This window comes from Aspergillus homomorphus (genome assembly GCF_003184865.1).
Source record: "Aspergillus homomorphus CBS 101889 unplaced genomic scaffold BO97scaffold_38, whole genome shotgun sequence".
Taxonomy (NCBI): Eukaryota; Fungi; Ascomycota; class Eurotiomycetes; order Eurotiales; family Aspergillaceae; genus Aspergillus; species Aspergillus homomorphus.
Window position 1 is genome coordinate 226,838 of NW_020291924.1, and position 19,540 is coordinate 246,377.

At 50.2% G+C, this 19,540-nt stretch overlaps 7 protein-coding genes across 7 annotated transcripts; 4 read left to right on the plus strand and 3 right to left on the minus strand.

Moving 5' to 3' along the window:
• Window positions 1-210: 210 nt before the first annotated feature.
• On the minus strand, window positions 211-1,816 carry BO97DRAFT_472471 (uncharacterized protein; the record flags this gene model as incomplete). The annotated part of the gene is made up of 2 exons (XM_025700140.1): window positions 211-907; window positions 1,090-1,816. 2 exons carry the CDS (start codon window positions 1,814-1,816, stop codon window positions 633-635), a joined length of 1,002 nt encoding a protein of 333 aa, XP_025548592.1. The 3' UTR covers window positions 211-632.
• Window positions 1,817-2,721: 905 nt separating this feature from the next.
• BO97DRAFT_351922 (ATP-binding protein) lies at window positions 2,722-5,051 on the plus strand (the record flags this gene model as incomplete). The annotated part of the gene is made up of 8 exons (XM_025692005.1): window positions 2,722-2,827; window positions 2,876-2,994; window positions 3,043-3,083; window positions 3,243-4,009; window positions 4,063-4,249; window positions 4,297-4,369; window positions 4,420-4,870; window positions 4,930-5,051. Coding segments are annotated over 8 exons (1,866 nt in total), but the record flags the coding sequence as incomplete, so codon positions are not given.
• Window positions 5,052-5,999: 948 nt separating this feature from the next.
• On the minus strand, window positions 6,000-6,576 carry BO97DRAFT_169295 (MADS-box domain-containing protein). The gene is made up of 2 exons (XM_025690291.1): window positions 6,223-6,576; window positions 6,000-6,175 (listed from the first exon to the last, which is right to left on the minus strand). The coding sequence occupies exons 1-2, from the start codon at window positions 6,451-6,453 to the stop codon at window positions 6,050-6,052; spliced, it is 357 nt and encodes a 118-aa protein (XP_025548594.1). The 5' UTR covers window positions 6,454-6,576; the 3' UTR covers window positions 6,000-6,049.
• A 2,269-nt stretch (window positions 6,577-8,845) lies between these two features.
• BO97DRAFT_445522 (uncharacterized protein) lies at window positions 8,846-12,994 on the plus strand (the record flags this gene model as incomplete). Its single annotated transcript, XM_025698557.1, has 7 exons — window positions 8,846-8,892; window positions 8,952-9,310; window positions 9,363-9,658; window positions 9,706-10,329; window positions 10,387-12,464; window positions 12,563-12,772; window positions 12,829-12,994. 7 exons carry the CDS (start codon window positions 8,846-8,848, stop codon window positions 12,992-12,994), a joined length of 3,780 nt encoding a protein of 1,259 aa, XP_025548595.1.
• Window positions 12,995-13,784: 790 nt separating this feature from the next.
• Window positions 13,785-14,952, plus strand: BO97DRAFT_396485 (uncharacterized protein). The gene is made up of 3 exons (XM_025694087.1): window positions 13,785-13,862; window positions 13,919-14,196; window positions 14,281-14,952. Exons 1-3 carry the CDS (start codon window positions 13,843-13,845, stop codon window positions 14,937-14,939), a joined length of 957 nt encoding a protein of 318 aa, XP_025548596.1. The 5' UTR covers window positions 13,785-13,842; the 3' UTR covers window positions 14,940-14,952.
• Window positions 14,953-16,156: 1,204 nt separating this feature from the next.
• On the plus strand, window positions 16,157-17,331 carry BO97DRAFT_416926 (uncharacterized protein; the record flags this gene model as incomplete). Its single annotated transcript, XM_025696447.1, has 2 exons — window positions 16,157-16,191; window positions 16,239-17,331. 2 exons carry the CDS (start codon window positions 16,157-16,159, stop codon window positions 17,329-17,331), a joined length of 1,128 nt encoding a protein of 375 aa, XP_025548597.1.
• A 1,162-nt stretch (window positions 17,332-18,493) lies between these two features.
• On the minus strand, window positions 18,494-19,467 carry BO97DRAFT_306156 (uncharacterized protein; the record flags this gene model as incomplete). The annotated part of the gene is made up of 2 exons (XM_025691164.1): window positions 18,494-19,152; window positions 19,206-19,467. Coding segments are annotated over 2 exons (921 nt in total), but the record flags the coding sequence as incomplete, so codon positions are not given.
• Between the last annotated feature and the right edge of the window lie 73 nt (window positions 19,468-19,540).

The following is a 19,540-nucleotide window of genomic DNA, read 5'->3' on the forward strand; positions in this document are numbered from 1 at the left end:
GATTTAACATCAAAGGTCGAAACTCTTTCTATTAGACTAGGATATCACACAAGGGTTCATGGGAGTTGACAGAAAATGCATAAATCCTCTATTTTTGACTCGTCTTAATATGAAATGTGTGCTGCTCTAGCGATTTTGGATTGTGCTTTCTGCCCGATTAGGCCGCAAGGTTTCCGTCATGTGACAATTGCCCCTCCCCCGCCCAAAAATTTCACGTCCTTGGATGCGGGCGCGAGGAGAAAGGCCAGAGGTAACTTCCCTCATATCTTCGCTTTGAGTATGCTGACAGTAAGTTGGCTACCTTTCTTCCCCAGTCACTCCTTCTAAGACTCGCAATATCGATTCTGGGTTCCCTCGATTACCAACAACTTTCGCCATTGTCGTTTGGGAAATGTCTGATGGCATTGGGACTACCGCGGAGGACGACGTTTTGTACGACATAAAAGGCTTCAAATTATTTCGAGAGGCGGACTATGCTAGGAAAATCACTGGAAAAGGCAAATCCATAATGATTTATGATCCGAAGGTGGACTATGATTCTCCTCCAGTCTGGGAAAACGACCCTTCAAAGGAAGAAACAGCGACAGTGCCTCCTGGGTGCCGAGTTCGTGTGATAGGAGCAACTGTGACTTTCACAAGTCAATAGCTTCCACCTCACCAATCACCTCTAGTCCAACTTCGTGGCCGACTGTTAGAGTGATGGAGATGTCGTGATTTCGATCTTTGGGAACGAAGAAATTCAAACAATCCGTTCTGTCCACCATATTCGCTTCCAACATTCCACTATTCTCCAAGAATATTCTGCGTTCCCATTTCCACTGCTCACTGCTCTTTATTGCCGTCGAAAGCCTGTCAATCAAAAGCGGCAGCTTACTTGTCGGCATTGACGACCCCTTATAATCGATTTCTGTTGTCTCAATTAGCTTCATCAAGGCATCGTCTGGCGTTATTGTTACGTGCGTTTGCTTCTCTCCATCAGTTGGAGTTGTCGGTGTCTTTCGTCCTCCCCGTCAGTGTGATCTACTCGGCTTTCGTTCGCACCTGGCCTTGTCAATGTTTGCTGATGCTGCGAAAGTCTGATGCACTTACCTTGGAACCGCGCTTCTGTGCATAGGATCTTCCTAGGCGGAGCACCATGTGTAGTGTCTGTTGCAATAGACCTTTTCTTTTGTTGGCTTATATTCGAAGTGTTTCTGCTTTCATCCGCCGTGGTTGTGTTCAAAATTTCTGACACGAATGATTTGAATGCATCACACGAATTCAACGGCTCTTCCTTTTCCAAGGATTGCAAAATATTATGTACCATTGGTAGAACGCTATCCAATCGCTCCGCTTCCAGCGCTTCCAGAAGGTAATCGAAAGCACCATCGGTCATTCCTCTTGACTTCCAAGTCGACGGTGGAAGAGCTTGTGCCCACTTCAATGTAACATGGGGATGTTGGCTCCTTAATTTCAGGCACCTTTTTCGAGTGTGCTTTTTACTCGCTGTCACCTGTACTGAGTCCAGACTAGAGTCCTTGGGACCAGTAAAGATCAAGATCAGATTCCTTGAAAGGGCTGTTGAGATAGACGCCAAGGAATTTTTCCCCGACCGAATTCTATCCAGGAGCTTGACAATTTCCTCATCAGGCTGTATTAGGCTCGTGACTTCGGCGTCAAGTTTCGATAAAGTCGTTCTCAGCTTGTCCCTATGTTCACGGAGTTGATTCAGTTGATCTCGGGTTGGTCGGATTTTCCTCGGAGAAAGCTTCTTTTCCATTGATTCCGCGCGGGCTACTAAGGCCGCGAACTGTGATAAGATTAAAGAGGCGGACATATTGGGGTATGTTAGAGAAATCGAAAGAAGCCTACGGCTTTTCCGGGAAGGAGGGGCCCTCCATATATGCCGTTCCTGTGCTGGGACACGTCATGCAGCTGCGCCACATATACCTATCGGAGTTTTGTGGACCAACAGATACTTTTCAAATTTAGAATATTCTGCATATGTTCCCTGGAATCTTACTTGTATAATCCCGAAATATTTAATGGATTATTACACTTCTCGCCTGTCAGACCTGACGGACGGCCAATGAAATCAAAAACGGTCAACATACTTTTGGATATCAGATGCAGATGTTGGAGTAGATGATGTGACCAGAACTGCATGCTGTAGTATCCTAGTATGCTCCTTCTGGTCGGAACTGTGCGAGGAGAACCAGTCTCCAGGAGATATAAAAAAGGGCGCGCTTCTCCCCATAAAATCTTTCTTTTGACATTCGGCTCCCACTCAACACCGTTTCAATCTGTTCCAAAATATCTCTTTATCAATCACCATAGTACTGTTCAGTATGGTCGCTGCTCACCAAGACGTTGACGCCTCCCCTTCTGTCCTCCAAGCCATTGACCAGGGCTTTGAAAAGAAACCTTTGCCCACCATCGTTGGAGAGCCGGAAGGAATCGTGGAAGTCTTAGCGGAAAAGGCCTGTTCCAACCCAGTCACATGGCCAGGTGGACTCCCTGCCACTCCTGCCTCTTCCTTCGGACTCTCCACGCCGCCGCTTGACGCCGACGAACTGGAGAAGCAGCTGGTAAGCGCTGCTGAGACCAGAAGTCAGTCTGGTTGTACCGACATTGAGAATGGCTCGTCGAAAGGGATTACCGAATCCTGCGAGGCCACATTCAAGAAAGTGTTGGAAATGTACGTCTCCATATCTGCGCATAGTCACCAGAGATTACTGACGCCTGCACAGATGGGACAAGGACACCTCGAAATATAAAGTGGTCGAATCGATTGAACCGGAAGTGGACGACTTTAGTGGATACGTATTTGTCGTTCGCGAACATATCGGTGCGTACCATGGACATCCCAGTGGAGGATAGAATCTTATTCTCGCAGATTCCAAATCCAAAAAGTCCACTACGTACATCGACGTAAAGTCCGAGATCCTGCGCGATATCCTGCGAGAGGTGTTGGAGAATGTCAAGACAGTCAGTGTGATGGAAGCCAAGCCATCGGTAAGTACCCGGCGTCTGAGGCAATGCTGGAGCTAATCCCGTGAGCAGATCGAGCAGGTCGTCCTGTTTCATTTCCTGCCGGAGCTCAAGTTCAAACTTGAGGAACTGACACAGAGCGACTTAACCAGAGTGCTTGCCGCCGTGTCCAGAGACAGAGTCATCCCCCCTGGTCTGAGTGTCCCTTCCCCCGCCAACCCGGATGCATATGTGGATTGTACAGCCGCAGCCAAATTGCTGCAAGATACCAGGAGCCACTCAGAAGGCGTTGAGCACCTACGCCTCCTGGTCGACCACATCGATGAAGCTTATGCAGCGATCGTGGAACGGCTTACTCCATTGTTGCAGCGCAGGGAGATCACTTACGATCTTCTTGAGCTTCTTTTCAAACCTGGATGCCATCTGTACACAAAGTGCTTAGGGACTGGAAAGTCTCGATGTATAGTTTTCGACGCTGCAGAAGAGACTACCCGGAAAGACGTCACGCATCTCAAACTCGAATGTCATTATCTCGACCACGATGATCATGAATTTGGGGAAGTAGGGATCGAGCTGGGCATTGTCAAGTTTCGTGGACGAAAACCGATTCACACCCTTGAGGTATTTCCACTCCAATACCATCCGGACTGCGAAGGGATCACTCAAAACCTGGTTGAACGCGGTCGCAAGCTAAGCCAATTCATTGGACGCTCCAGCACGAGTGTCCTGATCCAACACTGCAAGGGCATGGCCTTTATCATGAAGGATGGGAAGCCGCTGGCATTGAATATCGACAGTCGCGTGGCAGTCGATGCAGCCTTGTTTCGTGAGATGATGCCGAACTACCGTCGCCCACGGGTCTCCGACTGCTGGGAAGACCATTCGACCATCCGCACCATTTCTTTCAGTGAGGAAGAACGGCGGGCCGAGCTCGAAAAATTCAAGGCCAATGGAAAGGACCCACGTGCAATCACTGAGGAGGAGTGTCTCATATGTTGTCCGACGGTTCGGTGCTTCAGCTTCACTGACAAGATCTTTGGTGAGTAATTGACAATTGTGATCGTTACAGACTGTGCTGACTCATTCAACCAGTGGAGTGTGCTGTCGGGGATTTGGCAGATGTTCAATGGTCCCCTGCCTCATTTGACCGCTTGCAAATTCCCAATGACACGAAAGAAATCCTTCTCTCAGTTACTACCGCTCGCTTGTCCGGCAACAAAGACGTAGTCTTTGATGATTTTATCAAAGGAAAGGGCCGAGGGCTCAACGTCCTCTTCTAGTAAGGACCGAAGTTCCTAGGAGAAAGCTCTTTGCTAACAGCGGCAGCGGTGTGCCCGGAGTCGGGAAGACATTCACGGTCGAGGCGACAGCCGAGCGATTCCAGACACCTCTCTATTCGGTAGGCGATGCCCATCCAACAGACGTTCCGGTTCCATGCTCATTCATTAGGTTTCGGCAGGCGATTTAATTGCGGACCATGGCGATCCCCTGCAACTAGATATGACCCTCGATCGGATCTTTAAAATTGCCAAACGCCTCAACACCATCCTTCTGGTCGATGAAGCCGATGTGTTTATGGAGAAGCGCGCATCGTACCAGGGGAGCCACAACCGTTTAGTGACCGTCTTCCTTCGGAAACTTGAATACTACGAAGGCGTCCTCTTTCTGACCACCAACCGCGTGATGGAGTTTGACGAGGCCGTTCTGAGCCGCATCCACCTGAAGATCAAGTATCCAGAATTGACGCAGAACGCGCGACGGAACATCTGGGAAAGCTTCCTTTCAGAGGCTCGAACCCTTCAAGGACCCTCCACCGTCGACCCTAGCGAAATCGAACATCTAGCATCGATGAAATTGAACGGCCGAGAGGCGAGTCACAATACCTCGAGTCTTCGACTCCGTCCTGACATCGGCTGACTTTTATGTGATAGATTAAAAATCTTTCGTCCATCGCCCAAGCATTGGCTTCGGTCGAGAATACACAAGTGACCTTCAAGCACTTGGTGAAGGCGACGAAGGCGAATGATAAATTCGTCGGGGAGTTCAAGAACTCCGGTCGGATGCAGGGCATGTATACATGAATGGAGGAAGCCCTCCTGCGGAGGATCGCTGCAATCCTGCTGTTATACGTCGACTTTTGGCGATGCTTTGATCGTGTGCACACTCCCTGGTTTATTCATTCATTTCTTCCGTGGACTGGTCAGTGCGCAGTCAGTACGAGCCTTTGCTGTTCGCGGGCTTGGAAGCCGTTGTTAGTCATTACGACTTGATGAGAAGGACATCTTTTCGATGGGCATTTGGATTGCCGATAGTGGCTTTAAATACTGGTCTCTTTTAACGGAAATGGTTCTTATTCTCGAGCACCTGCGGGAAATTAGCAAGAAGACGCCTAGTAAATATGGCTCTGATCGTGGAGTGCAGGGTGGCCGCACTGCTGAAGGTAACTCGCTGAAGCCGCTGAAGCCGAAGCCGCTGAAGTTGACGCGCTGAAGGCTGACTAGGTGCCGAACTAACCGAACCAGGCTTAACCCTAATCCCCAAAGTTGCACCACATCTCTCCGTGGGTTTCCCACATTCGCATTATGGGCACCACACAGGTATCGCACCCTGACAGGTATCCTTCAACGTTCGTGAAGGGGCCATGTTCTATGTTTGCTCTTCTGGCATTATTGTTTACACTATCAGGATCGATTATTTCTCAAAAGGAATCAAAGTTCGGCGCACTGTAGACTATTAGCATCGTGGACTCTGCTTCTGAAGGCCTCTATGAGCCTCCATTTACTTCAAGTGGATAGAAGTTTCGATATACAAGTTGTCAAATTCAGAGCATCTATCCCACACCATCGAGTTGATTGGGCCGTACGAGTCGTGCCGAGGGCTCACGTTCAACCAATCATATAACACCCACCGCCTTTCAACAATTATTGGACACAAACTACTCCTTTCTCCACCTAGGAGTACCAACAGAGGTTCCGTATGAATTCAGACACCCAGCCATTCAATCACCTTCCAACCAGTGTAGGTAGTTATTGGATTTTATCCTGTCATCCGACTCGGGCCATATTTAATCCCTCCCAAATCACATAGTCTTTGTAGATTCGATTTTGTCTCCAGCTGTCTCCGAATCCTGGCGGCCGTGCTGGGTATTTCGCGATCGTGGAATGTTCTCGATCGTTCTCCGAATGGGCGTAGGATAGTACTTTTCCTGTAGGGGATTAGTGTCTGCATTGCACACTAGAAATGGAATCCTACCAAGTGAGACTCAAAGGAGGACCAAATCCCACTCTGGTCAGCTAAGAACGTGTACACGCGACCAGAACCCCTCAATCGGATGCCTAGACAAACATCCGCTTCGCATAGCTTGCTATACTCGGAGGCCTTTTTGATGATGCCTTCCCTTCGTCGTTCTCTCATTTGCCGGAATGCCCTTTTGGAGGGGCCTCCCTTTTTCTTGTTCTCCTGAAGAGGGGTTTCTAAAGCCATAGCAGAAATTCTATCAAAAAAGATGCAGCAAGATAGGGTAGGGAATCACAGGTATTTCTTCGTCTGTCATCAGACGGTCTATAACAGGAGTCTAGCTGTGAATGGGTTAGATATATGAGTTAGGAGACCCATGGTTTTCAGATGATGCCAAAATCGTGGTGTCCAAGAATTTGATTATCCATGTACGGCGTTCAACACCATCAACTGAGGGCCTCAGGCATTACTCATCTCTTGTCGAGATGACCGTTCAACCATGTTGACTAGCAATAAGGTGATGGCACTGATGTGGTTTGCCTGGGCAATTCGCAAATACCTGGTGATCAACTGGAATATGCCTGGTTACGTTATTAACCAAAAGAACCACCACGACCACCCTTTTTGGTTTTTATTTTTAATTTTTTATTTATTTAACTATTTATTTTTTTGGGGACTGAGTGCTGACGTAACCAAACCAAAACCACCCGCGACCGTCGTTTATTTTGCTTGGCAATACCCTCATCGAACCACCAATGACAAGCTGCCGCTGACAAGGTCAGAGTTGAACACCAACGGACAAAAAGCGATGCCCTCATCTAGTTAACGACCTGTGCAAATGTCCATTTTGGCGTTCGTTGTTAAGCGGCCCGATTTGATCACTCCAAACTCCTAGGCTCGTCTTCGTCACTGCACGCTGGGCTTCAGGTCCCTGGTCATTGTGTGTCACCCACCGAAAATCGAGCGACACGCGGGTTAAATGCTGTTCCAGATATATGATTCCATTTCCGCTGTGACGTTTCAAATTCCTGAACGGTGAAATTACACTCATCTGGGAAGGCCAGCAATTGTTTTCGTGGACTGAGGACCGCCCTGTGGCCAGAGATGCCCTGTGGCAGGCCATGGTTTTACGTGGACTGAGGTCTGCTCTGTGGCATGAGATGCCCTGTGGGAAGAGATGCCCTGTGGCAGGCCATGGTTTTTACGTGGACTGAGGTCTGCCCTGTGGCATGAGATGCCCGAGGCCGGGGATGTTATGAAGACCCTGACTATTAGACGGATAACATATTTCCCATCGTCTCTTCTACGTCCCACAAAAGTAGGGTACGGAGACCTAAAGCCTCCGCAGAAACGTCTGGTTCCTGGTGACATTTCAGATCAGAGCGAGAGTTTCCAATGCGTATAATAAAGGGCCGCACATATTGTAAGGCGTTCGACGCGACCAGAAAGACCTATATATCCCAATTTCCCAATGTTGGCCAGACGAGTAGTCAGCCTTTCTGCAGATCCGCACCACTTCGACCGAGACTTGTGAAGTACCTCGTGTTGTAAAAAATTGCAAGTTTCCAGTCTACAGGGAAACGTGATGACAAGAAAACCGACCTAGCATCCCACCAGGAGGATGACAATTTGGAATTAAATATATTACGAGGGTTTTGTTGAATTATCCGGGTAGATATTGGTGAACCTCGGCGTTTGATCCCTGGCATGGTGGGGAATTCCTAGTGGGCCTGAGGGAGGACATGGGTTTGACGTTGCTCTCTTTGGTAGATGATGTGAAAATCGGGGTTCCAGCACAGCGAGGTCCATCTTGCCTATGAGGTAACCGAGCGTGGCCAACTTCTTCGGCTCCGAGAAGTCTCAAAACACAGGTTCAACGTCATGGATTGTGGAAGCACTTTGAACACATATCATGAGAAAACAAAGCATACGGTCTCCCTGGCGAAAGGGATCACACTCCTATGTTGGTGGCTGCCATTGTTAGTGAAAGCGGGAGATCGCCCCAAGCTGGCAAATCTGTGGAGAGAGTTTTGCCCATCCTGACCCTTCTTGTCACAGCGCAGAAGAACCAAAAGCGTGTGGGCAAGCCTCGCAAATGAGGTTGGTCGGGGGATAACGTCATGGCACTTCAAGCGGCTGGGGATCATGACAGACCTCGGCTGGAACCTCAGCTCATAGCACGGGGCCTGCAAGATCACAGGGAAAAAGATCCGTCAATGTGTCCCACGTCAGCCTCTGTGGATGGCCCGCGAAATGAACCGCCAGCGTCTCACCTGGGCGGTTGTTTCGCCCATGATCGTGCAGGATATTTTTGGACATGTTTTGCTCCGACCGTTGTTTCATCCCCTTCGTTAGTTCATGGGTGCCTAAAGGCTGAGACTTCGTCTGTCCAGGCTTCGGTGTGGGTGCTGAAGGACCCCAGTCTTCCATCTGTGAGACACATTTATCCATGACAATGGATGTCTAGCGACAGGAGGTCAGATGAGACATCCATGGGAGATTGGAGGACATCGCTTTTTTGAAAATGGGGTTCCGACGGTCCGGGGTAGAGCGCTGAAGAGCTGTAGCGCTGAAGCGCTGAACTTGATCCATCTCCCACACAGAAAATGTCAGAGCTGCAATCGGCTTAAATACCTCCATGTCCACCGAACGATTTTCGACCAGGAGAACCAAAGCCACTTCTCTGTTTAGCTATGGAGTTTATGCTGACGGATGCTGCACGCCGACTAACCACGGAACGGCAGCTTAAATATCAAGGGACCGCCAAATTCGATCTCGACCAGATCTCTCTCCAGCCGCCGAGTCGCCGGGGGATCGAAGAAAAATGTGGAGCGATTACATGAGATCTTTGCCAAGGACGGGTGTCACCGCCTGGATATCCGAAACCACATCACTGCTGTGGTCTCCCGCACAAACCTGCAGAGAGCCTGCCAGGCCACGGGACTGACTCTGGAAGAATTAAAATATCGCCCCCAACAGTATCCCCGCCTGTGCTTTCATAGACCACAGGTACAATGCCTTCATGGACAATATCGAATCAAAGCGGCCGAGGATTTCCTGTCCCCCTCCGACCGGTGGTGGACGGTCGACCTCTATTTGGATGGTTGGAATCTCCCTTCGTGCCGTGTTCCATCTCCGCTGACCCTGGCTGGCAGATATTAGCTCCGACCTCCGGAATGCCCTCGTCGATGAATATGCGAACGAGAAGCTCCCCACCGATGGGGAGGTTTACCGGAAGATCCGTCAATACCAACACGAAAGCAACGCGCTCTTTCAAAATCGCTGGTGGTCCCGGCTGTCGCCGAACAAAGCCAAGCGGTTACGGCGGCTCACGTCCCCGGACAATATCTACCTCTGCGCCGCGTTTGATGTGTTGCTTGCGATCCCGGGGCTCTGGAATGGGATGAGCCTGGGATCCTTAAACACCGTGATGGCGCTGAAGTGTGACAAAGTTCGTCCGACCCTCCGTCGCGGTCGCCTGATCTCTGACGTTGGTAGGAGGTGATTCATTACTTGAGACATGTGAAGAATTTCCGGGCGACGCTGGTCCACGAGGACCCTGCTCAGATGGCCCGAATCGACCTTCACACGGTGGACACGCTCCAACTGTACGCCCCTCGGGTGTCTACGGTGGATCGGAAGATCGTGAAAGGCAAAATCCTCAGCGGCGAGGTGTTTTCGAACTTCAGCCGATCCGAACGGGTCGCGATCTGGGAGACGCTCCGGTCGCACGAGACGTGCGACGGCCTCATCGCGTCCCTCCATACCTTCTTCCGCGACCTCTCGTACCTGGAAGTCTGCGCCCATGCCGTCAGACGGCTGGTTGCTTTGAACAAGCAGCATCCCACCATTCGACGCGCGCTGGTGCACAGCTTTCGACCCAGGGCGGCGGACACGGATTGTCCGATCCAGACGTCGGAAACCACGTTTCGCCGACAGGCGGGGTCTACCGACGAACGCCTGTCGTTCGCATACCGCCAGATCTGGATGTATGCGATGCGGCATTACCCGGACATGGCCAAGCATATCCAGAGCGGCCAGGCTGCCAACGCGGCCCGGGCCAAGGCGCGCGCGAAGGCGAACGAGAGCGTGATTCACAACATGGCCACTCTGGCTCGGATGGTGGGCTTCCGCACGGCGCCGATTCCGGGAATCCTCCAGTAGTCGCCCGACCGACAGACTGCCCGGGCGGCGCTGCTCCAAGCTCGGAAGCCCGACCACTACCACTATGACCCGGACACCTTCGAGTCCCTGATCGACCAGATTGCCGGCTGTTTTGCTCTCGCGATTCCGAACGAGGGTCCGCCAACGACGCTTCCCGCTGGCCGGGCGACGAAATTGAAAGACCGTTGTGGAATTCCTCCTGGGCAAGCTCAGCTGCTGGACCGCCCGCATCTCTTCCTGGACCAGCTACGTTCGGCGGCGACGACGCAAAGGAACCCGTCGTCCCTGGGAGTGAGACGGAGCGTATACTGCGCGTTTTTCGGGAAGCCTTCTTCCCAACATCTATGCCGTACACTCCGCCCGCCTGGTCACCAGCCAGCGAGCCTTCTTCGCCTTTGTTTGTTCCACGTGACGACACATGCAGAACGGGAACCGTTTCCTGACGATATGTCGATAATTAGTCTGAGTGACGGTCCATCCATTCGCCATCAGGGACGGTCGGAAGCTCGCGAAGAACAACTGGAAGGGCGACAGAACCCACGGCAAGGTCAATCGCCTGCGTGGCGGCCGGCGGCCATGCACAGTCAGTCTGGGGCCAGAGAACCTTCTCCGGCGAGCTCCGCAGGAAGGAGGTCTCATCTCCCTGTGGGTGTGACTACCGACCATGGGGATAGCTCTGACGCGGACGATCAGCCGGCCACCAGCGGAAAAGGAGAGGGTGCGGCGGGCGAGGATGACTGCACGGAAATCGACGAGAACGAGCTTTTGCACCGCGCGGAGGGTGAGGACCCTCGGCCAAGAGGCCTCCCTACCTACTTTGATTCCTGGAACATCCGTCGAAAGGGATCTGTCGGAAGGATTAGAAGAGAGTGCTGTTGGGGGACGACACCGGCACGAGCAGACCAGTACGACCGTCATGCACATCAAGAACAACCGTATGATCCTGCACAGAGAGGCAATCGCTGTGCGGCCAGGACCGTTTCTCCAGATGCCGACCGAGCTCCCAGCGGGAACTCCACCGACCCGGGCGCAAGCGCAGAGCACCGGCCCGGATCAGAACCGTTACAAGCAATCGAGGAACCGGCGGGTCTGGAACAGCCGACAGAAGAAGCACATGCCCTAAACGAGGATGGCACAGCAACTGGTGCGCCCCAGCGCGACTTTGCTGGAAATGATGCGCGACAGCTTGCCCAAACGGAGCAGCCCGAATCGCGAAACCACGAAGGCGACGAACCCGCCTCTTCACAAATACCACCGTCTGATGGTGCAGAAGGAATAAGCGGGGAGCAAGTGACACAGGGTAGAGAGTCAATTGCCGATCAGGTTGAAGAACTTCTCCGGGAAGAGCGACATGCGCAGGAGCAAGCCGATACACCGGCACAGCTAGGAGCATCTCAAGCCCATGCTGTCGCCCGCCGCGTCACCGAAATTCCGGCGGATTTGCCTAGTCTGATCGCACAGTTGCGCGAAGGAAGCCAGCTTGATGCAGGTGTACCTCTCGCCCATGCAACAAGCGTTGCGCGCCCTGAAGACGAAGCCTCCCTCCGCCCCTTGCCCCTTGAGCCCATCGCGCAGAGCACGGAAGAGGGACGGCTCGGAAGCGATTTGGGCCATACGAATCTACCCCGATCTCCCCGACGGGGTCCGAGGACCGGTCTGCAGCCACGTCAACCAGGAGCAGTCCGTAAACTGAGGAAGAATCAGGCCACACCGACTCGAGAGATCAATCGGGCAAGTACTCGAGATGCTGCCTTCGCTGATGAGTTGTGGGGTAGCGATGAGGGCGGCGACGAAGCGAGAGGGATCACGGCCGAAACGACTGTGGTCTCTCCCCAGGATGCTGAGCGATGTCCCGCCGTTCTGCCCGATCCAGAGCAGGCCCAACGGGAAGCCATTGCAAGACAGGAGGGCGAAGGTCTCCTCTTTAATACACCGCATATGATGCAGGAGGCAGCGGACACGGAAATGGAAGATCTTGAAGATCGTACTCCTGCGGCCGCTACCCGGCGCACCCGGAAGGTCACGAAACCGCCCAGGATAGCCAAACCAAAGCAGGCTCAGCCAGGAGGATCGTCCAAGGTGTCACGAGCCGGGTTGTCCTCCCGGCGACGGGCGGTTGATTTCGAGGCTCGCGTGCAAGGAGAAGTCACACAGCTCGATGCCACTCACCGGACATAACAAACCCCGTCAGCACAGGGGTGAGGGATGTGGCGCACCACGAAGCCAACGATCCGGCTCCCCTTGCGGAGGGTGGTATCAATAGAGGTCCTGCTGGCAGTTCGTCACCAGAAGGGCGAGTGACGATCACCGTTCGCGCCTACCAGCGAGGAGAATGGATAGTGACGGACGCGGTCTCTATGGATTCCCTTAATCCAGTGAAGGCGCAGGCGATCGCCGAGCGGTATGCCCGAGACCCGGCGCAGGAGGCCCATTTCTATGATGGCTCATTACGGAAAGTGGCCGTGGACCAGTGTTCCGCGCGGCGATCGACGACGGCAGTTTCACGGTCCTCATGAGCTTGGGAAGAGGTCTCGCGGTGACGCGGGGGCTGGTGGCCTCCGTGACCCAATTGCGCGAGAATGTGGGAATGGCTGGGCCAGCGACTGAAGACGAGGAGTTGTAGCGTCCAGGATAGTCTTGGGCGGTGCGGCAGACCGACGGGGTCGCCCGCACGTAGATAGATGACCGCTGAGGACTCACATCTGGCGCGGTCGCCAGTTGGCGGTCCTACGGTTGGGCTGGTCGTACGATCAGGCATTAATCATAGGATGACAAAGAGACATAACGTTAACTACGCAGTCTACTTTCCTTCCACTGTATCTTTAACTATAGAGAAGTCGAACACTACCCTTGCACAGATGAAAACTTCTTATCGCCACGTGCATCTTCCGAATGCATGTGCTGAGATGGTTTTTGGCTTCCGTATAGTACATCTCACATCATCTAAAGCGCCCTACGGTATTGTCCATTCCGTTTTTCATTTCACAGGTAATACAACAGTGCGTAATGATTGGTGCGTAGGCAATTTCTGTAACAATCTGTACGCAGGGCCGGCTGTCAGTAAGAAAGACTCCATGCCAAGGCGCCTGCCCCCCACCCGGGCGCCCGTCTACTTTGCGCTTACAGCTCACTTATCTTAGGCTACACAGGTCATCTTTGTGTTGCGATATCAGTTCATTAGGTGAGATCAAATCAAGCAAGGTGATAGTCTGTGTCTGACCTCAACTGGAAACCAAGGAAAATGCGTACATTCCTGCAATGTATGGACGAGTAAATGCTTATTTATCGCGTTTCTACCAAGCTATTACTTTGCGCCACTTCCAAGTGACGTAGAATGTCAGTCATGATTATCGCCCTGGTAGCTTTCTGTAGAGTATTGTGAGATCATTTCGACCTACCTTCAACTCCCTGTCAAATCTCTTATTTCCTTTGTAATTCAATTCAAGACCATTAGGCTTGCTATGCCAAACAATGGACAGTGAATTCAGCAAGTAAGTCACTCGCAAATGCAGCATTTTACTCGATAGGAAAAAGCTTATCTGACCAGGTGCCTCTCGTCTCCCCTTTTTACCTTTGTGGTTGGCCAGGAGAGGAAAGAGATTACCGTGCACTCTAGACCCCTGGCCAACCTATCTTCCCCTCTCAATAATCTCATGAACGGTAAAATGCAGGAGGCAAACAGACGTCAAGCCGACTGGTCAGGGGTCGAGGAAATGACATTTGTTCTGCTGTGTGAGTACGCTTATACGCGCGACTACACGCCGCCCTTGTGCTCGAAGAGAGAAATCCCACAGCCACCAGCTGAAACTGAAGACAACATTGGTAGTGAGTTGTCCTCTTCACTAGCATCACGGTCAAAGAACAAGCGAAGGCATAGAATCTGACGCCGGGTCTCTGTGGAAGCTAAAGAAGCAGAACAAGCCTCTGATCAGGCTAGCAATGCGGCAACGGATGCAGCAACGGAGCAAGAGACAGCAGCTGTATCGGATGCACCAGCCGAACCAGAAACTCCGACTGAACCAGAGATTGTGGATGAACTCAAGGCAGAGGCAACGCCAGAGGCAGAGCAGTCAAGTACTCATTTCAGCGGTCATACTTTACCGTACAGAGAAAAGAGTATCTGGACACAGCACCTTCAAGACAAGTTTAAAACTCTCAGCGTGCAGTATACAAACTCGCACAATTGTGCTTTATCAGCTCGGAAAGACGTATTTGCTCCGAAAGGGAACTCTCACCCTTGGGAGGATTTCACCCCCGTCTTTCTTGGACATGCAAAATTATACATCTTAGCTGATAAGTACTGCATTCTCCCCCTCGCAGACCTGGTTCTGTATAAGCTGGAAACAACGTTAGCAAAGTTTAATCTGTGTGAAGAGAATATAAGTGATGTGATTGAACTAATCCGATTCTCTTATCAATGGACACGGCCCAACGACGCTCTGAGGTTGTTGATCACCACCTATGTTGTATCAGTGCTTGGTCAAATAGGCGAAAATACTGAGTTTCAAGAGCTGCTAATGGATGGCGGATTTTTTGTTCTTGATCTTTGGCAAATGATGTGGTGCTGAAGTGATACCAAACATACATACGAACGTTTTCGATTGTATGCGAAAGCAACTTGACGTGCTTACTGACTGACCGTACACAATTTGAATGTGATGTGTAAGATGTATGCTCCACATTTAGCCAAGATGACAGGGCTAAACCACATTTAGTAATTCTCTGGAAGGCTACAATCGGCGTATTACATTAGAAGGCCGAGATAACGGTAACGTGTAAGAAATCCGTAGAGGTTCCCTGCACTGGTAACGATACGGCTGGAAGATTCTACGCAAACATAACAAGCTGTGTATTACCCCAGGTCGAGAAGCCTGCTGATCGCTGATCGAAACGTGTCCAAATAAGAGGTGTCCACGTCTCACGGGCCTGGCTAGTCGATTAACTCGGCATACATCAGCTACCTAGTGGATGCGGGAAATGAGATTTACTCGAGACATAATAGCTGGTTGAGATTAATGCTGTATTTATAGATGAGTAAGACATAATTACTAGCTACATATCGGGTATACGCACGCCGGTAACCTCCTTTACAATCTCAAGAGAATTATCTCGCTAAGTGTTCAATTACAACCAAGCATTGTTACCCCGCTTCGCTGAGTTGTAGTCACCGTCACCACTACAAAGCCTACCAAGCGGAATAACAATGCATGGAGGGCTGATTTAGAATGTCTGTCTCTAGATTGTGACAAGTCAAATCAGTCAGTCTCGCTTCTATGCCGCATAACCTGATGCTTCTTATCGTATCCTGATAAGAAATTGAAAGAGAGGGAAACTTACTCCCCCGCCGAGATAGAGGTCCTAGTCTTCTCCGGTACGTACAGTGATAAATATATTCAAAGTTTCAATTAGCTTTGATATCGATAGAGCTGCCAGATACCAGTAATTTCTGTTGATGCCTAGGCAAGGCTCGACTCATTGGCACGGCCGGACACGTGTCTCTGCATCATACGTGGCCCGCGGAGAGAAGAAGCGACCAATATCTCCTACATGCGACCCCTTATCGGTTAGACATACAGTCAATATTCCATTCGTCATAAGTCGACTCATTGCAGGATCAGAATGGAGACGGTGTGGCAGACGCATACATCTATCTGTCTTTGTTCTTTATAGCACGGATGCCGCGGCTAATTCTTCGACAGAGTTCTATAAACTCCGCCTAGCCATGGTTTCAGTTATTTGAGTCATCTTAAGGGTTTCCCTTTAATTGACTCTGACAGCGATTAATATGGCAGTATTCCAGAAACTACTTCAAAATCCAAGGTAGGTATATCGAATACAGTCCATATGACTAGCTAAAATAGATGCAGTATCTTCACTGATAGCCCGCTTCAAATTATTGCGGGCGAGAACAAGCGCATCTACTATGTTCATCCCACGATACTAGCATGCAACTCATCAGCGTTAAATGCCCGAATAAACGGGCCGTGGAGGGAACATGGAAACAGCGAACCGATCGACTGGTCGGATTTTGATGAGCCGACAGTAGAATGCGTCTTGAGCTATCTCTATACTTCAGACTATTATGTTCCAGGTGCAGTTTACGATGAACAGGAGAAGTACCGAGAGACGGGAAATGGTAATGTCTATCAGATACAACTGAAAACCGCGAACATCATTAGACCAGATCCTGATCTCATCGCAGATATCGATTTGGATGGAAACTTCGACGTTTCTGACGTTGAAGCACCAGTTCCAGACACCGAACTTCACAATGAATGGGAACCTGACCGACCTCTACCACCTTTGAGTCGATACAGCAGATTTGGTTTACCAGCCTTGACCTTTCAAACTGCTGCAGGTGGCTTCAGCAAAACAACAGAGAATCGTCCCGAAGCTCTCGGCCATGCGATCCTGATCCACTCCAAGGTTTATTGTTTTGCTCACCGATTTTGCTTTACCGCACTCGAGGGATTTGCAATACAACGCCTTACACAAGTTTTACTGGCATGCAATGATCTTCTCAGCGAACTATTTCCACATCTTGCAGATTCGATTCGGTTGATATACGGCTCGACACCGACTGCCGTACCTCCAGAGAATCCAGCTCGAAGACTATTATCCCGCTTTGTCGCATTGAGATATAGCGCGCTCTCAGTCGAAAACTTGGAGACAGTTATAGCAGAAGGAGGTGACTTCATGATTGATTTGTCACATCAATTGTGTAGACGACTTGCATCAAGTGGTACAGACACTCAAATAATGGAGGAACAGATTGACGAGCTTCAAGCGAGGTTGGAAGTCCTAGAGTCTGAAGCTCAAAGGAAAGAAATCCAGCTCGAGCGTTATAAGGAAGAGATAGAGCAATGGGAGAGCTGGAACCGAGGACTTTCTGGGAAATACAGCAAAGCGAAAAGGAAAGTCAAACAGGCCGTCATTGATCCTAACGAGACTAGTCTCTGATTTCGATCGATTCAGTCATTCGTGAACGCAAGGCATGGTGGGACAAGCTACATATCTGCTTTAGTTATCACACAAGCCGACAATCTCGAGGGGCTATGATTCGGTGATGCTCTTATTTTCGTGGTTAGCCTTGAAGAGTGGTGGGCCTCAGCAAGTATTCATCTGATAATATATTCAAGGCTCTATAAGACAAGGCTCTCTTTGCCATACCACTAGTTCTAGTTTACTTGGTGCTGGCAACGCGATCCTTTTCGAATCCAACAGCACACAGATATGCTCCAGCACCCACAGTGCAGGGCTAGTCTATGAGGCGCTACGGCCTATAGTCAGGGTAATGGAAAGCTGGCCGGTCTAGCACCAAATGCGTTCCACTCCGATCTATAGACCACCAGATCTTCTATAACTGTCAAAATGCTGACTGGGGACGGAACTGAGCATGAGTCCTTCACAGTAGCTGGATTAATTGTAGAGAATTCAAAAAAGACTGCAGACCACGTTCGTGGCTCTTCCACAGCGCACTTTCCTTATTTTTGTTCACACTATTGTATAACATCATCTGCCGTTACTATATTCTCTGGTATACCCCGAACATTTGTGCAACCGACGCCATCAATCGCCGTGTTATATGCAGACTTCTTCCCAAACTCATGAGAATAGTAAAGGTACCATCGTGGATCGCTGCATGAACACACCAATTGACGGAAACTTTCCGGAGAGAACGGTCATAAAATCGTGCATTCTGGTGCTCCGCCTGCGCGTACTGATCCGCGACCCTCTGAGCTTCGCGTATATCGGATTCTGTGACTGGTAGACTGCACATCTTCTTCCATCTCCCGCGCTCGTAGGCTCGAAAGGTGATGGTCACTGTCTTGTCAGTATCGCCCGAAGAGGACCTTGGGCCAGCCTTGCTTCCAATAAGAGAGGAAAACAAGGTTAGAGAAATCGCTCCATCTGTATCAAATACGAGGGCGTGCTCATCTTCTCGGCTCTCAATCGGCTGTAATGCCTTCCTCCGGACCAGAGAAACGTGATTGGTGCCGGGTGTCGTAATCATAGGATCCTGCCCAAGCTCATTCTTCACCGTGGATTGAAACTCAGAGAACGTAATTGAACGGATTTGACGGGAGACCTCATACGAAAAAGAACCAGCTTCACCCACACCAAATATTTCAGTGTCATACAACGCAATACAATGGAGGGAATCTCTGTTAACCTCAAGAAGTTTGCGCCATGTTTCGTACCTGATCATTAGATGTCTTAGCTCAAGGCATTTCAGGGTCAATCCCGTGTCGACTAATAGCTGCAAAGGTGTACTGTCTCCAATCACACATATGGACGTACTGAACTCGATTAGACCTTTCAGCGATTTCGAGATTCTAGAGAACATCGGCCTTTCATATAGGCAGAACGGTACCTCCGAGAAATCCAATGAAATAGTCCCTGAAGCAATCCCTGCATTCTTGGAAGCCCTCAAAGCTTCAGTCACTGTTTGAGCATGGTGATTGAAGGACTGTTCAAAGTCACAGATGTTGAGATCAAGGCATGAGTTATCCCAGACTCCTGTATCGATGGGCTCGCAGAACTGTATTGAAAGCTCACTAATTCGAGGAAGAAGTTCGAGAGAGGCTGTCAACATTTTTAAATCGAATTTCCTCCTCGTTATCCTTTGATGATCTTCGCACAGGTGCTTGATGGTACTGTAGATTTCCATATATGGAGGGAAAGTGCCTGTAGGGTCTTCACCATAAAACTGTCTTGTCGCTGTAGAATAAGCTTCGGGCGTGAGAATTTCACACTTGAAATACTCAAAATCTAAGAGGCCTTGCGTCATTCTTAGACGGCTTTCTCGCAGCTGTGTTCTTCAATTTACTCACTTGGTTTCAGCAACGTTGGGGCTCTATAAGTCAGAATTTTAACATGTTTGCTGGCTTGAGACTTCGCGAAATCTCTTAGAGCACGAAGGCCAGGATGTGAGAAAGTAAATCGAACGTGGCGAAAAAGTAATGGAATAGAGATCTCTCGTAACCTTCCATTCACACAAGCAAGGCTCTGCAGGTCATTGAGACAAAGATATTGTAAGATCAAAAGTAAGATCTCTGTAGGGAGCCATTGAAGATTTGGGCTTTGCAACTCCATTTTCTCATCCCTAGTACGTTATTCGGCAACAAGAGGATTTGTAGGAATAATCAAGATAAACTGCACTTTCTTA

Excerpts from the sequence above, each read along its gene's own strand:
- BO97DRAFT_169295 (XM_025690291.1), bottom strand. The coding sequence starts at position 6,453 with ATGGCTTTAGAAACCCCTCTTCAGGAGAACAAGAAAAAGGGAGGCCCC. Across the intron at positions 6,176-6,222 it reads CCTCCTTTGAGTCTCACTTG|GAAAAGTACTATCCTACGCC; the intron begins GTAGGATTCCAT and ends AATCCCCTACAG.
- BO97DRAFT_396485 (XM_025694087.1), top strand. The coding sequence starts at position 13,843 with ATGGACAGTGAATTCAGCAA. Across the intron at positions 13,863-13,918 it reads ATGGACAGTGAATTCAGCAA|GTGCCTCTCGTCTCCCCTTT; the intron begins GTAAGTCACTCG and ends TTATCTGACCAG. Across the intron at positions 14,197-14,280 it reads AACTGAAGACAACATTGGTA|AAGCAGAACAAGCCTCTGAT; the intron begins GTGAGTTGTCCT and ends TGGAAGCTAAAG.